This window comes from Anomaloglossus baeobatrachus, chromosome 1, assembly GCF_048569485.1.
Source record: "Anomaloglossus baeobatrachus isolate aAnoBae1 chromosome 1, aAnoBae1.hap1, whole genome shotgun sequence".
NCBI lineage: Eukaryota > Metazoa > Chordata > Amphibia > Anura > Aromobatidae > Anomaloglossus > Anomaloglossus baeobatrachus.
In genome coordinates, this window is record NC_134353.1 from 87491741 (window position 1) to 87508714 (window position 16974).

Below are 16974 nucleotides of genomic sequence, written 5' to 3' on the forward strand. Positions count from 1 at the left end.
AAGACCTGAGACTGGGACGGAGAATTGTCTTTCAATAAGACAATGATCCCAAACATAAAGCAAAATCTACAATGGAATGGTTTACAAATAAACGTATCCAGGTGTTAGAATGGCCAAGTCACAGTCCAGACCTGAATCCAATCGAGAATCTGTGGAAAGAGCTGAAAACTGCTGTTCACAAACGCTCTCCATCCAACCTCACTCAGCTCCAGCTGTTTACAAAGGAAGAATGGGCAGAATTTCAGTCTCTCGATGTGCAAAACTGAAAGAGACATACCCCAAGAGACTTGCAGCTGTAATCACAGCAAAAGGTGGCGCTACAAAGTATTAACTGAAAGGGGACGAATAATTTTGCACGCCCCAATTTTCAGTTATTTACTTTTTACAAAAGTTTAAAATAAGCAATACATTTCGTTCAACTTCACAATTGTGCCCCACTTGTTGTTGATTCTTCACCATAACATTAAAATGTTTTATATTTATGTTTGAAGCCTGAAATGTGGGAGAAGGTTGAAAAATTCAAATGGGCTGATTACTTTCGCAAGGCACTATATATATATATACTAGCTGTAGTACCCAGGCGTTGCCTGGGATAGTAACTGTCTCTCTCCCAGTCGCTGTCTGTCTGTCTCTTTCGTTGTCTGTCCGTTTCTATCTCTCTGTATTTCCATCAGTCTGTTTCAATCTCTGCATCTGTCTCTCTCTCTCTCTATGTCTCTTTCCCGGGCTGTCTCTTTCCCGGGCTGTCTCTTTCCCGGGCTGTCTCTTTCCCGGGCTGTCTCTTTGCCCGGCTGTCTCTTTCTCTGGCTGTCTCTTTGCCCGGGCTGTCTCTTTCCCGGGCTGTCTCTTTCTCCGGCTGTCTCTTTCTCTGGCTGTCTCTTTCTCTGGCTGTCTCTTTCTCTGGCTGTCTCTTTCTCTGGCTGTCTCTTTCTCCGGCTGTCTCTTTCCCAGTCTGTCTCTCTGTCTGTCTGTCTTTTTCTGTCTCTCTCTATCCGTCTATCCTATCTTATTCTAACAGTTTATTTTGTTCCTATAGCAACCACTGACAGTTGCTATTTATAGCCTATAGCTCCCAGCTCCATTCAGTTTAATGGCTGTAGGATTTTGTAACGTAACTGGAAAGCATGGGGTTAAATTTTCCCGCCCAGACATAGTCTACGACGCTCCCTGGATCACATAAGGCGTCTGTGCAAAATTTCGTGATTGTACATGAGACGGTGCGGTTTCCTTTAGCGGACATATACACACATACATACACACACACATACACACATACACTGAGCTTTATATATTAGATAAAAAGGAGCCGCTGATAAGTCTTTGGCCTTATCCAGAAACAATAGGGTTAGGATGATGAAACGTTACATTTACTCCACATACTTTCCACTGATATCAACACACTTCTTACATCGGTATTCCAAGTTCTGTAAGCCTAGCAAAAAGAAGGATTTTGGTTGTGCCTCAAACCAGGCATCCGTAGCAGCCATACCATCAGAAATGGTGTGAAATTTGGTACCCGTGAGGTGTTTCTTCAGGTTTGGAAACAGATGATAATCGGAGGGAGCTAGATCTAGTGAATAAGGTGGTTGGTCAACCAGCTGGAAGCCCGGCTCTGCCAGTTTTGCCGTGGTTGCTTGTGCAGTGTGATCGGAGGCGTTGTCTTGCAGGAACAAGAACCTTTGGACAGCTTTCCGTGCCTTCAATTGGTCCAAAAGTTCAGTGTAATACCTTGCATTTATGGTGGAACCCTTTTGAAGGTAGTCCACTAGCAGCACACCCTCCTTATCCCAGAACACAGACGCCATCACTTTAGCGGCTGATTTTTGCACCCTGAACTTCTTTGGACGAGGAGAACCACTGTGCCTCCACTCTTTTGACTGCTCCTTGTTTTCATGGTCATACAAATAAATCCAGGTCTCATCCATAGTGATCAGTCGATCCAGTAAGTTCTTATCAGTCCAGAAACGCTGACAAATGAACCGGGAAGTTCTCACTTGCATGCTTCTCTGATCTGTTGTCAAACATTTGGGGACCCACCTTGCAGATCGCTTACTCATGTCCAAATGTTCATGGATAATGTCATGCTCCCCGGGTCCCGGTGTCGCCTGTCACTCACCGCTCCGGTCTCTGGTCCTCCTGCCCGCGGCGGTCCCTCTCACTCCCCCTCCTGTGTGTCCTCCATGCCTTCCGTCCGCCGGTCCTGGCGTCTCCCTGCGACCCAAGACTCTCTGCCTGGCTCCCCTGCATCTCCTTCAGCTTCCTCCTTGCTTCCTGCACTGGTCTCCAGCACTCGGGCCTCGCGCATGTGCATTAGGGCGCGGGTGCGCTCACTCACCTCTTCTTAAAGGGCCAGCGTCCCGGGAACAGGAAATGGCTGATACAGGTACAGGGTACAAAAGACTTCCCTTTCCAGGTGGGCGGTGCCTGTTCAACGTGTTTTCATAGCTAGGTGTTCAGGTCCCTCTGTGCCTTGTTTCCTGAATAACACTGTCTCTTCCACAGAGCCCGTCTGCCGTCCTGACCTGGTCCAGATTGCTTATTCCCCAGGAAGTGTCCCGGTGACTATCTGCTCTGGATCCCGCCATCTTCCGTCAGCTTGATCCCGTCACCGGTCCCCGATTCCACCTAGTAACTTCAACCTGCACATCTCGCTGGATCCGGACCCCGTCTGCTGTTCCTACTCGGCACCTGAACCCGGTTCCAGACATCTGTCCTGTCTACTGTTGCCTTTGGACTAATAGACTTTTCCTGTGCAGACCTCTGAAGGACTCAGACTCCGTACCCCTAGTGTTCCAGCTACCGTGCATCTAGGCCCTCTGGTGGGGTGATCGGACAGTCCCTGTATAGGGGTTAGCCCCGGGTTGCCTCTCTGGGGGAGTCCGGTGCACGGTCCCGTGAATCCACCTCCAGGACGTTACAGATAATGACACAAACACATTCACGGGAAATCCCCATGATGTCTGCTATTGCTTTAGCTGAAATTCGTCAATTCTCCAGTATGAGGTTGTGCACAGCATCGACGATCTAAAGGCTGTTTTACACGCTATCGTACGTTCGCATGAGCGATTGCACCCGCCCCATCGTTTGTGCGTTACGGGCAATTTGTTGCCCGTGTCGCACAAAGTCGTAAACCCTCGTCACACGTACTTTCTTCCAAATGACCTCGCTGTGCGCGGTGAACATCCACTTCCTGAAGGGGGAGGGACGTTCGGTGTCACAGCGACGTCGCACAGCGGCTGGCCAATAGAAGCAGAGGGGCAGAGATGAGCGGGACGTAAAAATCCCGCCCACCTCCTTCCTTCCGCATTGCCGGCGGGACGCAGGTAAGTTGTGTTCATCGTTCCCGGGGTGTCACATGGAGCGATGTGTGCTGCCTCGGGAATGATGAACAACCGGCGTGCAGAAGGACATTCGATTTTTTGAAAATGAGCGACATGTCAACGAGGAATGATAAGGTGAGTATTTTTACTCGTTCACAGTCGCTCGTAGCTGTCACACGCTACGATATGTCAAACAATGCCGGATGTGCGACACTAACGATGTGACCCAGACGACATATCATTAGATATATCGTAGCATGTAACGGGCCCTTTAGGAACAACAACCACTCTCGGTCATCCAGGACGTTCCTCATCATTGGGGCTGAAGTGGCCCATGTTAAATTTGGCAACCCAGTTCTTAACTGTGGAATATGAAGGGCATTGATCCCCCAATGTCTGCGACATATCACCATGAATATACTTTGTGGACTTTCCTTGAAGAAGCAAGTATTTTATCACTCCTCTGCTCTCAGGTGCTGTGAATATCGCATTAGACTTCACCATTTTGTTTTCACGCGTGCCTAGAACACTGTTGCCATAAGCAACAAACACAAAATTTTGAAAACATATTGGACACAAGGCTTTCATGTGATGTAACATTCGTTACCATAGAAACAAAAAATATCACAAAGCCAAAGACTTATCAGCAACCCCTCTTATATATAAATATAATTATTATTATTATTTTTATATTATTGTATATTATAAACCATAACATCAGCTGATATTAGAAATTATTGTATTATCATAACATATGTGTTTAAAGGTGTTACATGTTCATTTATGCTCATTAAATTAAGCAGGTATACCAGGGGAGTGTCCGCCAACAAGGTCTTCAAGTCCTTGAAGTTGCTTTGCACCAGCTTTTTTGACCCTCGAATTTGGTCGGTGAGATTTTGGTTTGCAGCAAATGCACAGAGAACGCCAAGACTGCGAGAAACAAAACAATATGGTCAATCCACGAGAAATTTACACATGAAACCATTAATCAAGTCATAAGTAAAGTTAGATAGCCTAAAAATGAAACGTTTTCTACAGGAGGTAGGGTATAATAAATGTTAAAATTTGGTCATTGAGACTTGATCTCAGGGATTGTGGGTAAATGAGGGGTAATGGAGTTGGTTTATAATACATGATATAATACATGCCGTACTCATCATCCTACAACCTCCATGATTCATCAATTATTTTATAGTTAAGGGGTTATTCCCATCTCCAAGATCCTATCACAATATGTAGTAGGTGTAATAGTAATAATATTAAAAAACCTCCAATTAGAAATGTAGTATAGTTCTATAGTTCTCCTGGTTAGCTATGTCACTTACCTCATGTTCAGGGCATTCAAGAACCTTAGGTATACATGGTTATGACCATGCATATAGTCACAGTTAGTTGCTCGTGGTCATAAACATGGATGCCTAAGGGCGGCTTTGCACACTACGACATCGCAGGTGCGATGTCGGTGGGGTCAAATCGAAAGTGACGCACATTCGGCGTCACTTGCGATGTCGTAGTGTGTAAATCCTAGATGATACGATAAACTAGCGCAAAAGCGTCGTTATCGTATCATCGTTGCAAGCTCCGACTTTTCCATAATTTTGCTGCAGCGATGGTACGATATTGTTCCTCGTTCCTGCGGCAGCACACATCGCTGTGTGTTACGCCGCAGGAGCGAGGAACTTCACCTTACCTGCCGCCGGCGGCTCTACGGAAGGAAGGAGGTGGGCGGGGTGTTTACATCCTGCTCATCTCCGCCCCTCCACCGCTATTGGCCGCCTGCCGTGTGACGTCGCTATGACGCCGCACGACCCGCCCCCTTAGGAAGGAGGCGGGTCACCGGCCAGAGCGACGGTCGCAGGGCAGGTGAGTGCACGTGAAGCTGGCGTAGCGATAATTATCGCTACACCAGCTATCACAAGATATCGTACCTGCGATGGGGGCAGGGACTATCGCGTGTGACATCGCAGCATCGGCTTGTGATGCCGCAACGTGCAAAGCCCGCCTAAGTCCCAGTAATGCCGTGTACATGAGGTAATAGATATGGCAACATTGATGCCTAAGCTCCAGCAATGCCCTGAATATGAGGTAAGAGATATACAGTAGCTATATAGGGAGAACTATACTTAATTTCTAATTGGAGGCGTTTGCTAATATGATTACATCTAATACATATTGGGAGAGGATCTTGGAGATCGGAATAACCCTTTAAAGGAAACTTTGGTCAGTCAACCCAAAAACTTACTGGTGGTGCAGTTTAGGATTTGCAGACAATGTCACAAGTGAGATGTAATTGTACATGAGTTACAGCTGAAGGCTATGGCAGTAAAGTAACACGCAGCTTGTGACCTGTGGATTTTTTCCATTATGTCACACATTTACAAAAGTTACTTGCAATCCTGCTATGTGACGTTTCGATTTTCAAGTTGCGCAACCACAGTCGCCATGTAGAGCTAGCCTTGAAAGGGCTGTCCGGTAGGTTTTGTGTCCTGTAATTTTTCTTTATTTTTTAAAAACACATATCATTCTACTGCAATGCTGCCAGTGTACCCCTCGTATCCCCTTGCTTCTTCCGGTAGGGGACATGATGTGACTGCTGTAATCAATTACCGTGGCACCCACTGATTAGCTCTATCCTTCACATTAAGTCTGAGCTGTTAAAAAAAAAAAATCTTTTTCTGGTTCGGACAAAAAGTTAAGGGTGCAGCTGATCAATGGGTGCTGATTAGCTGCAGCTGTCACATAACGTCTCCCGCCAGAAGAAGAAACCAGGAGATCAGTGAGCGACACAGGCGGTGGATCAGCATCAGTCTGGAAGAGGAGCATATATTTTGAGTTTTCTTATATTCCCCATGGAATCATTTTTAATATAATAAAACACTGGATACACCGTTTAATGTTCAATTGGATTTTCCTTCATTGTTACATTATGCTTGAAGGCCCTGTTCACACTGCCATGCATGCTGGGAAGATCTTGGATATGCTTTTCAAAACAGTAAAAATGACATGATTTTCTTTTGTGGACTGACCCTAAAAACAAGAAGACTTTTATATTTAAGTATGTAGAATAGCTGTTCTCCAAAGGGAAGAAAATTCTGATTGGCTGCAGGGCTCACGTGAGATAAGAGCTTGTGTGAGCTTTGGAAGTGCCAGTGCCAACATTGCTGGAACAGTGCCTGAGGTGGGTATATAAGGGGACGACAGACAGAAAATGTGCGCATCCAACACCAATGTCGCCATCTGCTGGCTCCAGCGTGCAAACAGGAACTGAAGAACAAAGAGTGTGTTCCTCGAGGGAATAATCTAGAGAAGACAACAGGTCAGGGGACTTTTGTAGCACAGCTATCTAATATAAAAGGCCGGGATGCTCAAGAAGGGGAGCAGTTGGTGCCAAGACTTGAGAGGAGGCAGACAAGTGAGTAGCATGGTGGTCTTGCGGCCCATACTGCTGTAAAAGCACTTTGGAGAGATCGAAACCTAGAAAGAACCAGACTTCACAGGTCAAGCACTGAAGAGCAGGTTCCGGAGGACCAGACTTTGTAGGTTGAACATCGAAGACCGAAAACCGAGAGCAACACTTTGCATGTCAAGAACCGAAGACCGGACGCCGATTACTGGATACAGAAGATAGAGGTTCCGAGTGAGCCATGCTGTTTCTTCAATTTAATGTACGTCAGAACAGGAAGTAAGTTACTAACTACAATTGGAATTGCACCTTATCGAATTGTACCGTAGCCCCATTAGGCCCTGTGTGCAGATTTATTGTGTCATTCCTTGTTATATCAACTCATCCAGTTTTGGGGAAGTGATGAGCAGTTGGGGGTGATATGATGTTATCCCTGACAGAGAGGTTGGGGTTGTATTAACGCTAGGTAATACCTGTGTGGCACCCCTGAGTATATCAGGGTGCCATAGGGAACTGCATCCTTTCACCTAGGGTGCAGAGCCTACCCCCCATGGTTCCAGGTTCCCAATCAACGGTGTCACTACCATCAGAACCACAAATCCCAACCACACCTCACATCATGACCTGCCAGACAGACCAGTGGGTTGGTCAAGCTGGAATAGGACCACCCACCTAGGGGTCAGGCAGACTGGTGGGAGGGAGGAAGTAGGCAGTTAAGTAGTAGCCCTCAAAGAGTGAGGAGCTGGATTGGTAGCTACCGGGGAGCTAGATCAAGGTTGGGTCGCAGACGGTGGTCCAGGACCAGAGGAGTCGGGGATCAGTAGCAGTGACATTGCAAAGGGTGCAACAGACATAGTCTAGGAGGACTATCGGTATCAGAGAACTAAAAGAACGGACCGGTACCGATCACAACGGGGTACAGGACTCTAGGTCAGTAACCGATTCAACGTCCTGATAATTAACCTGGGAGGGAGAGTAACTTCACAAACTTCACTAAGAGCTCAGAGATTGAAGGCATCAGCACAACGCAGGGGATAGGGTTTTCCAAATTAAGCAAACCACTGAAATCCCAAGTGCCAGCCATCAAGACCTACACTACAATACACATAGTGAGCGGGGCCCTAACAGCTTCATGCCAAGGGGCAACAACAAACAAACAAATTGTGCATGGAGGTAGGCTCCGGATTACCAAGTGACACCGGTGGGAGCGGACACCTGGACGGGCTCCCCGCAGTGACTATGATGCACAGAGAATTTGGTTTACCTTCAGTGTGAGTGTCTACTTTGTAATCCCCATCCAGCACCACGACTACCCACAGTGAGTACCCTGGTCCCCTGCACCCTGTGCCTCAATTAGTCACCAAAACCCCAGAGGCCGGGGCCTTCCCTACCTGTGGAGGGACTGACACCTTGCTGCTCCACACCATCTGCCCTGGTATTCCTTCCAGCAGCAGCGGTACTCCCATTACCACAACCCGAAGGTGGCGTCACAAACTTCTCCCCTGTAAATAATTCCCTTTCAAGGATCGGAGTGTTAGCTGAGCCCGGGTCCGGACCTTTCGAGCCACAACCACCCCGGATCCGAGCACCCCGGTCTGCGCTGGGGCGGCACACCTGTGAATTAGAGTCTTTAATAGATGAATGTAAAATATCACATTTACATTCTGTATAATACTGAAGTTGTACCGATCTGCCTCCTGGAAGTCATCCATATTATCCCCATATTACTTCTTGTAACTGCTAACTCTTTTCTGCTGTAAAATGAATACTTGTGAATCACCACTGAGTCGCCTTTACTACCATATGTTGTTGCATTCTCGGAACATATTTTGCAGTTTCAGGCTGTTGCTACTTTATAAGGGGGAACATAGCAGTTGAGAAGTTTTTTTCTGAATAGTGGACAATCCCTTTAACTCTAGGGATATCATCCAATGTGTTTCAAGGCCTTTATTGAGTGGATTGGACTTAGGGTCCCGTCACACGTAACGGCGTTCCAGCGATCCCACCAGTGATCCGACCTGGCAGGGATCGCTCGCTACATGGTCGCTGGTGAGCTGTCAATCAGGCAGATCTCCACAGCAATCAGAGACCAGCCACCAGCGACCTGTGTAACGATGCTGTGCTTGGTAACCATGGTACACATCGGGTAACTAAGCAAAGAGCTTTGCATAGTTACCCAATGTGTACCATGATTACCAGACGCCGGCTTCCTGCACATTCAGATCGTTGATCTCCTGCCCTCAAACACGCCGATACGCACTGCACAGTGGGAGACCAACGAGCAAAACATGGTCCTGATCGTTGTGTAACGATCAGCAACCTCGCAGCAGGGGCCCGCTCGCTGCTGCCTGTTACACACAGCAATATCACTGGTGAGGTCTCTGATGCGTCACAAAACCTGTGACGTTTCAGCGATCTCGCTAGCGATATCACTATGTGTGACAGGGGCTTTACAGTGTAGCTATCTAGTAGAGAAACAAAAGAAGCAGCAGAAGCAAATGTTCAGGTATAGGTGCCAGCCATCAGGTTGTACCCCACTAACCTATGAGACATAAAAAAGCAAAAGAAAAAAGTGGGAAGCAGTCAACGGCTCAAGCGTTGGTGACTTTTTATTTCATTTCTATGTACAGTGCCTAAAAGAGAAGAGAGACTGCGTACACCAGTTAGATAGCCTCAATGGAGTCCAGTATCTCCAAATCCGGGATATTTGAGGAAAGATTTCAGGGGATGGAATGAAACACACAAGAAATTGCCGAAATGGAAATATGGTCAAAGTGATGTTATGAGCTGTCATAGAAGATCACATTGGTGCCATCTTTGATCTCAACCCAACACAGATTTCCAGAACAAAAAGTCTCTAGAGGGAAACCAAACCCATCAAATATACTTGATACTATATTAAAGGGGAACCATAGGCAGCATGAATCAGAGCCTGGCTCCATCAATGGAAATCTTCAAGTGGAAACTGAATAAATAAATAGCACGGATGATTTAGGAAAACCTGCACTTGCATGGGGTTGGACCCGATCGCCCATGAGGTCCCTTCCAACTCTACCATTCTATGATTCTATGCACAATGCCTTCTAGGCATTTTTGAAAATATAGTTTGGAGAGTCGGTCAGGGGCAATAGGTGGAGACAAGACTATTCCGATGCTGCCCTTGAGTTTATGAGACCAAGTGTTTTCAATCTCTGCCAACCTGGCCTGACCAACAGCTTCAGCTTGTACTGAGCAGAGTGAGATTTCAACAGGGAGGAGGGACACTGAGGAGCTGTCAGACAGTCAGGAGAGGCAGGTGGCGATTGAGATTAAAATTTTACAAAGGATTAAATAGCCATTCTGATATGAATTACTAAAGTAATTACTTCAGCCTCATCAGGTCTACAAGATCTAATTAATAATTGATGCTATTTGTATTGTACAATCTGGTGACAGATAATGAATTATGGCAACATGGTATCCAGCACAGACCTTATCATCATAGTCGTCACAAAGAGGGAGGTGGCGAAGCTTCCTCTCTGGCAGTCGGCATTCTTCTTGTGTCTTTGATGCATCTCCCCTCCACAGTTATCACAGCAACGACACATGCAGAAACACAACCCCACCAGGGGCATCAAGAAGAAGAAGATCAGTCCCAGGGAAGCAGCCACGATGAAGCCAACCTCATAGTGTATGGTCTGGAATATGAGCAAAAACACAAACTCAATGGAGGATTAATAGTGAAGACAACCAAAAATATCTCATCACAATCTATCAACCCAGAACTTTGTGCCCTCATTAGTGAAAGATTCCTAGTACACTAATTATCATATTTAGTGTTCTTGGCGAGGTCCATGATCCTGATCTGTGATGGTTATACTTTTTATACAGGTCTCGATAAGCTGTCACTGTTTTTAGGTAAACGTGGGGCCTCCAAGTCTTGCAAATGTTGCAGATTTCTTACCTTTTCTCCCTTTGTTTCTGCGGTGTGCACAGCTCCCCACCAAATGTGTCCATCTTTTCCAACCATTTTTCCATCAAAAAATGTTGAAGTTGTGCACTCATCCTCTCCACAAACACTGACCACTTATTAACATGGTCAATTATAGCCTTATGGGCACTTGGTTAAAATGACTTTTGATATGGAGTACATAGTTTAGAAATACTGCTTTCATTAGAAAAGGTCCAATAAAAACAGTGAATTTGTGATTTCTGGTTGTAGGAAAAGAACAGAACAGGAGGTTCTGGAGCTTTGGAGATCCAGTCCACTTTGCTGTGCAAAATTTGCATTATCAATGTAACTGGGGCTAATATACCAGCCCCAGTTACAGGAAAAATAAGATTAAAAAAATGTATTTAAATATTGAATTGCCCCAAAAGTCCTTTAATGACATCATGGGGGGCACAATTTGTGAAATTAAAATCATAGAAAAATGCATAGAAAAAGCTCCAAAAAGGCAAAAGAACATGCTTTCTTCTGTGAAAGGAAATGAAACAGAGTCCTGTTCTCTTCCCTGATCTCTGCACCTACAGTGTAGTATAGAGCAGAATTGAATGTGATACAAACACATCCAGATATCCTCTCATGGCAGTCAGTATGGGGGAGGGAAAATATAGCAGAGGGGATTGTGATTACAAACACATTATTATTATTTATTATTATAGCGACATTTAATCCATGGCGCTTTACAAGTGAAAGAGGGTATACGTACAACAATCATTAACAGTACAAAACAGACTGGTATAGGAGGCGAGAGGACCCTGCCCGCGAGGGCTCACAGTCTACAGAGAATGGGTGATGGTACAATAGGTGACATTGTAACATCTCTGCTATTTCCTGTCCCCTCTGTCTCTACTATGGCCACTAAGCGGAGCCACTCCTTTGTTCTTGGCGACGCTTGGCCTGTTTTATTCCTGGAACTCATGGAATCAGAGGGTTTGAGAGTTAATGCTTATTGGATTTTGATTACTTCTTCATTAGACCCGGAGGTAGGGGTTGTCTACTAGTTATACCCCTGAGGCTCTGACTTTTGCTACCAAGCTATAAGTTTTGCTTAACTGGTCTATAGCCCTATTTCTTGCTCTTGTCGAGTCTCCTGGTTTATCCAGATTTCTGAACTTAGCTTGTATTTTGACCACTCACTTGCTTTCTCATTTTATCTCTGACATGACCTCTTGGTATCAACCTAAGATGGTGACTCTTCTTGCCACCAGCTTGCTCCACTGAACAGCAGATGACTCTGTGGCCCCAGCTCATGGGTCACTGTGTAAGTCCAGATCTCTTTACAGGGTTTCAAGGTTGAAAGCCAGGGCACCCCAACGATCTGATAAGCACAATGGCTTGTCCTACTCCTGTCCCTGGAAGCCTTATTAACAGCTGCCAGGCTTCCATGAAGAATGCAACCATGACACATGTGCTCTCCTTTCACACCTCAGTCAGTTCTGTCCCTCTGCCTACATTGTTACTGTTGTGAGAGGATATCTGCAAGGGTTTGTTAATACAGTCAGCTCGTTGGTACTATTTGTGATATGTGTAAACATCAGGACTGGGAGTAAGGCTGTCCATCATGAAATCTCACAGGAAAAAACATTTTCTAACTTTGTTGGGGAGTGTTCTTTTTTTCTTCTGCATAAAACACTCTGCTTTGGATTGGCCAGCATCATACAGAGGATAAAGTACACCCCCCCAGAGAGGATAGCTCAACATCATGCAGGGGACAAAGTACATATCCCCAGAGAGGATTGGTCAACATCATGCAGGGTATAAAGTACACATCCCCAAAGAGGATTGGTCAACATCATAAACAGAACTAAGTACACACTCCTAGAGAGGATTGGTCAACATCATGCTGGGGACAAAGTACATATCCCCAGAGAGGACTGGTCAATATCATGCAGGGGACCGAGTACACACTCCCAGATAGGATTGGTGAACATCATGAAGAGGACAAAGTACACCCTCCCAGAGGATTGGTAAACATCATGCAGGGGACAAAGTACATATCCCTAGAGAGGATTGGTCAACATCATGCAGGGTACAAAGTACACCCCTCCAAAGAGGATTGGTCAACATCATAAAGAGAAATAAGTACACCCTCCTAGAGAGGATTGATCAACATCATGCAGGGGACAAAGGACACCCCCCTCCCAAAGAGGATTGGTCAGCATCATGCAGGGGACAAAGTACACCCCCCAGAGAGGATTGGTTAACATCATGCAGGGGACAAAGTATACACTCCCAGAGAGGATTGGTCAACATCATGCAAGGGACAAATTACACCCCCCAGAGAGGATTGGTCAGCATCATACAGGGGACAAAGTACACCCCCCAGAGAGGATTGGTCAGCATCATGCAGGGGACAAAGTACACCCCCCCCCCCCCAGAAAAGAATCTCAAGTAATGTTTAGTTGGGCTTTTAAATTGTAATCTAAACTTTAACTAACCTAGCCATTATTCCATGATGTGGCCATTTTAATATGCTCAAATTGGTGAAACCTTCTCTTTAAATAGTAGATGTTACATTGTGCACGCCATCTCCAGGTTATTTTTTGTACATTGGTATAACAACATATATATTTAAAACTTTCTACTAATCTCAACCAGAACTCCTGAAAACGTCTTACTCCCCAGACTCTGCCGCTTGCTTTATGGTTGTGTCCTTCATCAGAATCCCAAGGTTACAAGTGATGCACCACAATCAGAAATAATTAATATTGGCAGTAAAACAAATGAGTAGTAACACCCGATCCTCTGAGATGTCAGGGTTTCCTTCAGGTATTGTCTGGCTTTTCTGCTCCATTGTGTCAAGATGATTAATTATTGTTTAACATCCGGCACTATTCCCTGAGTCAAGATTTCTTATGTTCTACATAAATAAAAGTCTTATTAAGGTATATAGCCTGTGTAAAGGATATTATCCATTACTCGCTGAATCCTTCACTGCAGCAGACCTGGAAATCTGATGTACACTGATCCCATATGTATACAGCCAGCGACAGATATAAAGCTGTTTGTCATTCGTTGTAATATGCTTCAATATTGCAATGTGATTTTGTTAATGATACATGGCTGAAAACAGGCCAGTGTAATGAGCTTGAAAATAGATTTCTTTGCATACCTTATAGTATTCCTAAGGGTACTTTCACACTTGCGTTGTTTTCCTTCCGTCACAATCCGCCCTTTTGGAAAACAGCGGAATCCGTTAACGGATTCCGCTGTTTCCCATAGACTTGGGAGACGGATTGTGCCAAAAGGACCTGCGTTGCTTCCGCCCAGCGGGAGGAACGCAGCATGTAATGCTGTTTTGAGCTGCGGAATCCTCAGGATTTCACTGCGCATACTCTTTTTTCTTTTTTTTAAATCACAAACTTTATTTTGTCTCGCAGTGGCCGAACGTTCAACTGAGCGCTCGCCCGCCGGCATGCCCGGCCGCCGGCAAGTGACAGCGCTCAGCTGAGCACTCGCCCGCCGGCATGCCCGGCCGCTGGCAAGTGACAGCGCTTAGCTGAGCGCTCGCCCGCCGGCATGCTCGGCCGCCGGCAAGTGACAGCGCTCAACTGAGCCACCGGCTATTGAGAGCGATCAGCTGACAGTTTACAATAGTCTGCTGCCGGTAAAACTGTAAAGAAGAAAAAAAAAAAGCTTTCCGTTGTTTTGTACGATCCGTAGCATCCGTTGTGCCACTATATGCAACGCATCCGTAACACAACGCAATGCTACAGAAGCCGTCCAACGCAAGTGTGAAACTAGCCTAAGTCACAGGCTGTGTTATGTGCCAGAGCTGCATTCTTAATTCTGCAGGCTTTATATGCTATATGTCAGTGAAGTCAGAGCTGGATGAGAAGACGCACAGACCTTGCTTTACATTTTGAGAAGTGTAGCCTGGCACTGTAATAGCTAAAATTTTTGGGACGTTTTTGATGACATGTACAGTATGTTGGCAGTTTGTAATATCAACCAACAGAATTGCAAATGCAACTCTGAACTGTCAGAAAATTGGCTCTTAAAGAGAACCTGTCACATGTAAAAGAGCTATTAACCTGCAGATATGGGGTTAATCTGCAGGTTAGAGTTTACAATCTGCTCAGCACCTACACATTGTACCCTGCTGCGGGGAGGAAATTATCTTTAATCCTCCCAGCAGTGTTTGGCTTTCAGTCACGGGAAGGTGGCGGCGCGGGTTCAGTCACCGTTCTGTGTATTGAGAGCGGCGGCTGTAACCGCACCCCCGCACTGACTGACAGTCTTTATTTATCCTTATTTAATATTATTGTTAACCAATAATTATATATTACAGAGCAGCACGGTGGCTCAGTGGTTAGCACTGTAGCCTTGCAGCGCTGGGGTCCTGGGTTCTAGTCCCACTAAGGACACCATCTGCAAGGAGTTTGTATGTTCTCCCCGTGTTAGCGTGGGTTTCCTCTGGGTTCTCCAGTTTCCTTCCACACTCCAAAAACATACTGATAGGGAATTTAGATTGTGAGCCCCAATGGGGACAGTGTTGCCAATGTATGTAAAGTGCTGTGGAACTAATAGCGCTATGTAAGTGAATAAATATTATATTATATTACATTATATTGTGTGTATCTAATTTCTTTAATATATATATGCCTCTTATTGTGCTTATTGTTTTTGACTTTGGTTTATTCTGGTTGGAGGGTCTGTCTTCATATTCAGGCACATTTTTTGTTCCTGGGATAATGGTTATACAAATCAAACTTTATCTAAATCTGCCCAACCGAACTTCCACAGGTTCGCTAATCTATACCCGTCATTGTAGAGCTGTGGTGTCGTATCAGCTGCAGCTGTGAAGTTTCATGTTGTAAAACCAAAAATTGCTTTTTGTTGATTCTTTCCCCACCCATTTGTCTTACCTTCCTTTTGTTGTTTTACTGTAGTAGTGGAACTAGTGTCTCGCTGACCTACTGACTAGCCAGGGTAAGTTCAGGGCCAGTGAGGGCCTGGGCACGTGACGACGCATGAGGGGGGCGGGGAAACTTGTCTAGGGACATTTGACTAAACCCTGAGCTCCCTCATGTGAGTACAAGATAGGGCCTTCCTTAACATCTTCCCTGGTTTTCCCTCTGTATTGCGCCGCACGCCGGTCGTTCCCTCGCCCTGGCGTGACATTACATTTTTTCGCCATCAAATTATAAATAAAAATGTTTTCCAATTTTTTCCAAAAACTAAGTACATTTATCAGTAAAGTAAACGGTGTCATTTAAAATGTCAAAACTTCCCAGAAAAAATACGCTAGTGTGACGCCCTGCCAAAACCAGGTAGTCACAGTTAGGCCCCTGCACAACACCGCTCCCTCATTAGGAAACACACAGCCAACCAGAAAACCTAGTCACCACCCCTTAGGGAAAGATAGACACACCAGTGGGCGTGACCAGGCAGTTGGGATATGCCCACCCAGGGGTCTAGACAGCCCTGGGCGGGAAAACAAGCAGAAAGTGTTTAAAGTTCAAGTTGGAGAGGAGTGTGGGCTGGAGCTAGGTGTAGCTCCAGCAGTGAAGTCCAAGTTGAACAGTACCAGGGTAGGAGCCCTGGTGCCACTGGCTAGGAGGCAGACGGTGGTCTCCGTCAGCAGGAGACGGAAAGACGGATCGGCAGAATCAAGGTGAACCGGGACAGGGTTGTAGCCCGCCGGTACCGACACGGGGAACCGACCCAAAAACCGTAGCACAAAGGGGGGTACTCGGACCCTGAAACCAGAAACCGGAAACAAGCGGACTGGTTAATTAACCGATTGAGGCCAGGACTAGAAGATCTGTCCCACCCAAAGTCCCTCATAGAAGACAACAGCCCACCGATTAGGGATAAGAGGTCACCGACAGGGCCCATAGATCCCACAGGCCAGCGTTTGCGGGCACGGCTCCTTAGGCCACATCCAGCCGGGAGCGGACTCCTACGTTTCATACTGTGAAGTCATTTCTACTTAAAAGCAGTGCAGGAAAAGGATAGAGACCACCAGCCGGGTGGGGGATCAGAGCGCAACTGGCTGCGGCACCGGCCACAATCACCTTGGTTTAGCAGAGACTTGTGTGTGTTTCTAACAGTGAGTACACCAGCACCCCCTGCGGTCGCCATCCCCTGCACCCACCAACTGGGTCCCGGGGCCACCATCCCTGCCCACGGAGGGGTTAACAACTTGCTGCACAACATCTCCCCCGGGTGCCCCGTAACAGCAGTGGTGGTGTCCCACCTCACCACACACCGTGGGTGGCGTCACAAACTTAATACGGCCCAGCCCGTACATCTACGTCCTC

The 16974-nt window shown here is 46.2% G+C and overlaps 1 protein-coding gene across 10 annotated transcripts in view; it reads right to left on the reverse strand.

Moving 5' to 3' along the window:
* Positions 1–16974, reverse strand: part of PROM1 (prominin 1) — a 316884-nt gene that overhangs the window by 144141 nt on the left and 155769 nt on the right. For all 10 annotated transcript variants that reach the window (XR_012753972.1, XR_012753974.1, XR_012753970.1 and 7 more), the window contains 2 exons: positions 10195–10400; positions 4130–4250 (listed from right to left, as the gene is read on the reverse strand). Coding sequence is in view for 3 of the 10 variants with exons in the window: in XM_075346904.1 (XP_075203019.1) it covers positions 4130–4250; positions 10195–10400 (327 nt within the window). In the remaining 7 variants the exon portion in view is untranslated. The remainder of the gene's footprint in view (positions 1–4129; positions 4251–10194; positions 10401–16974) is intronic.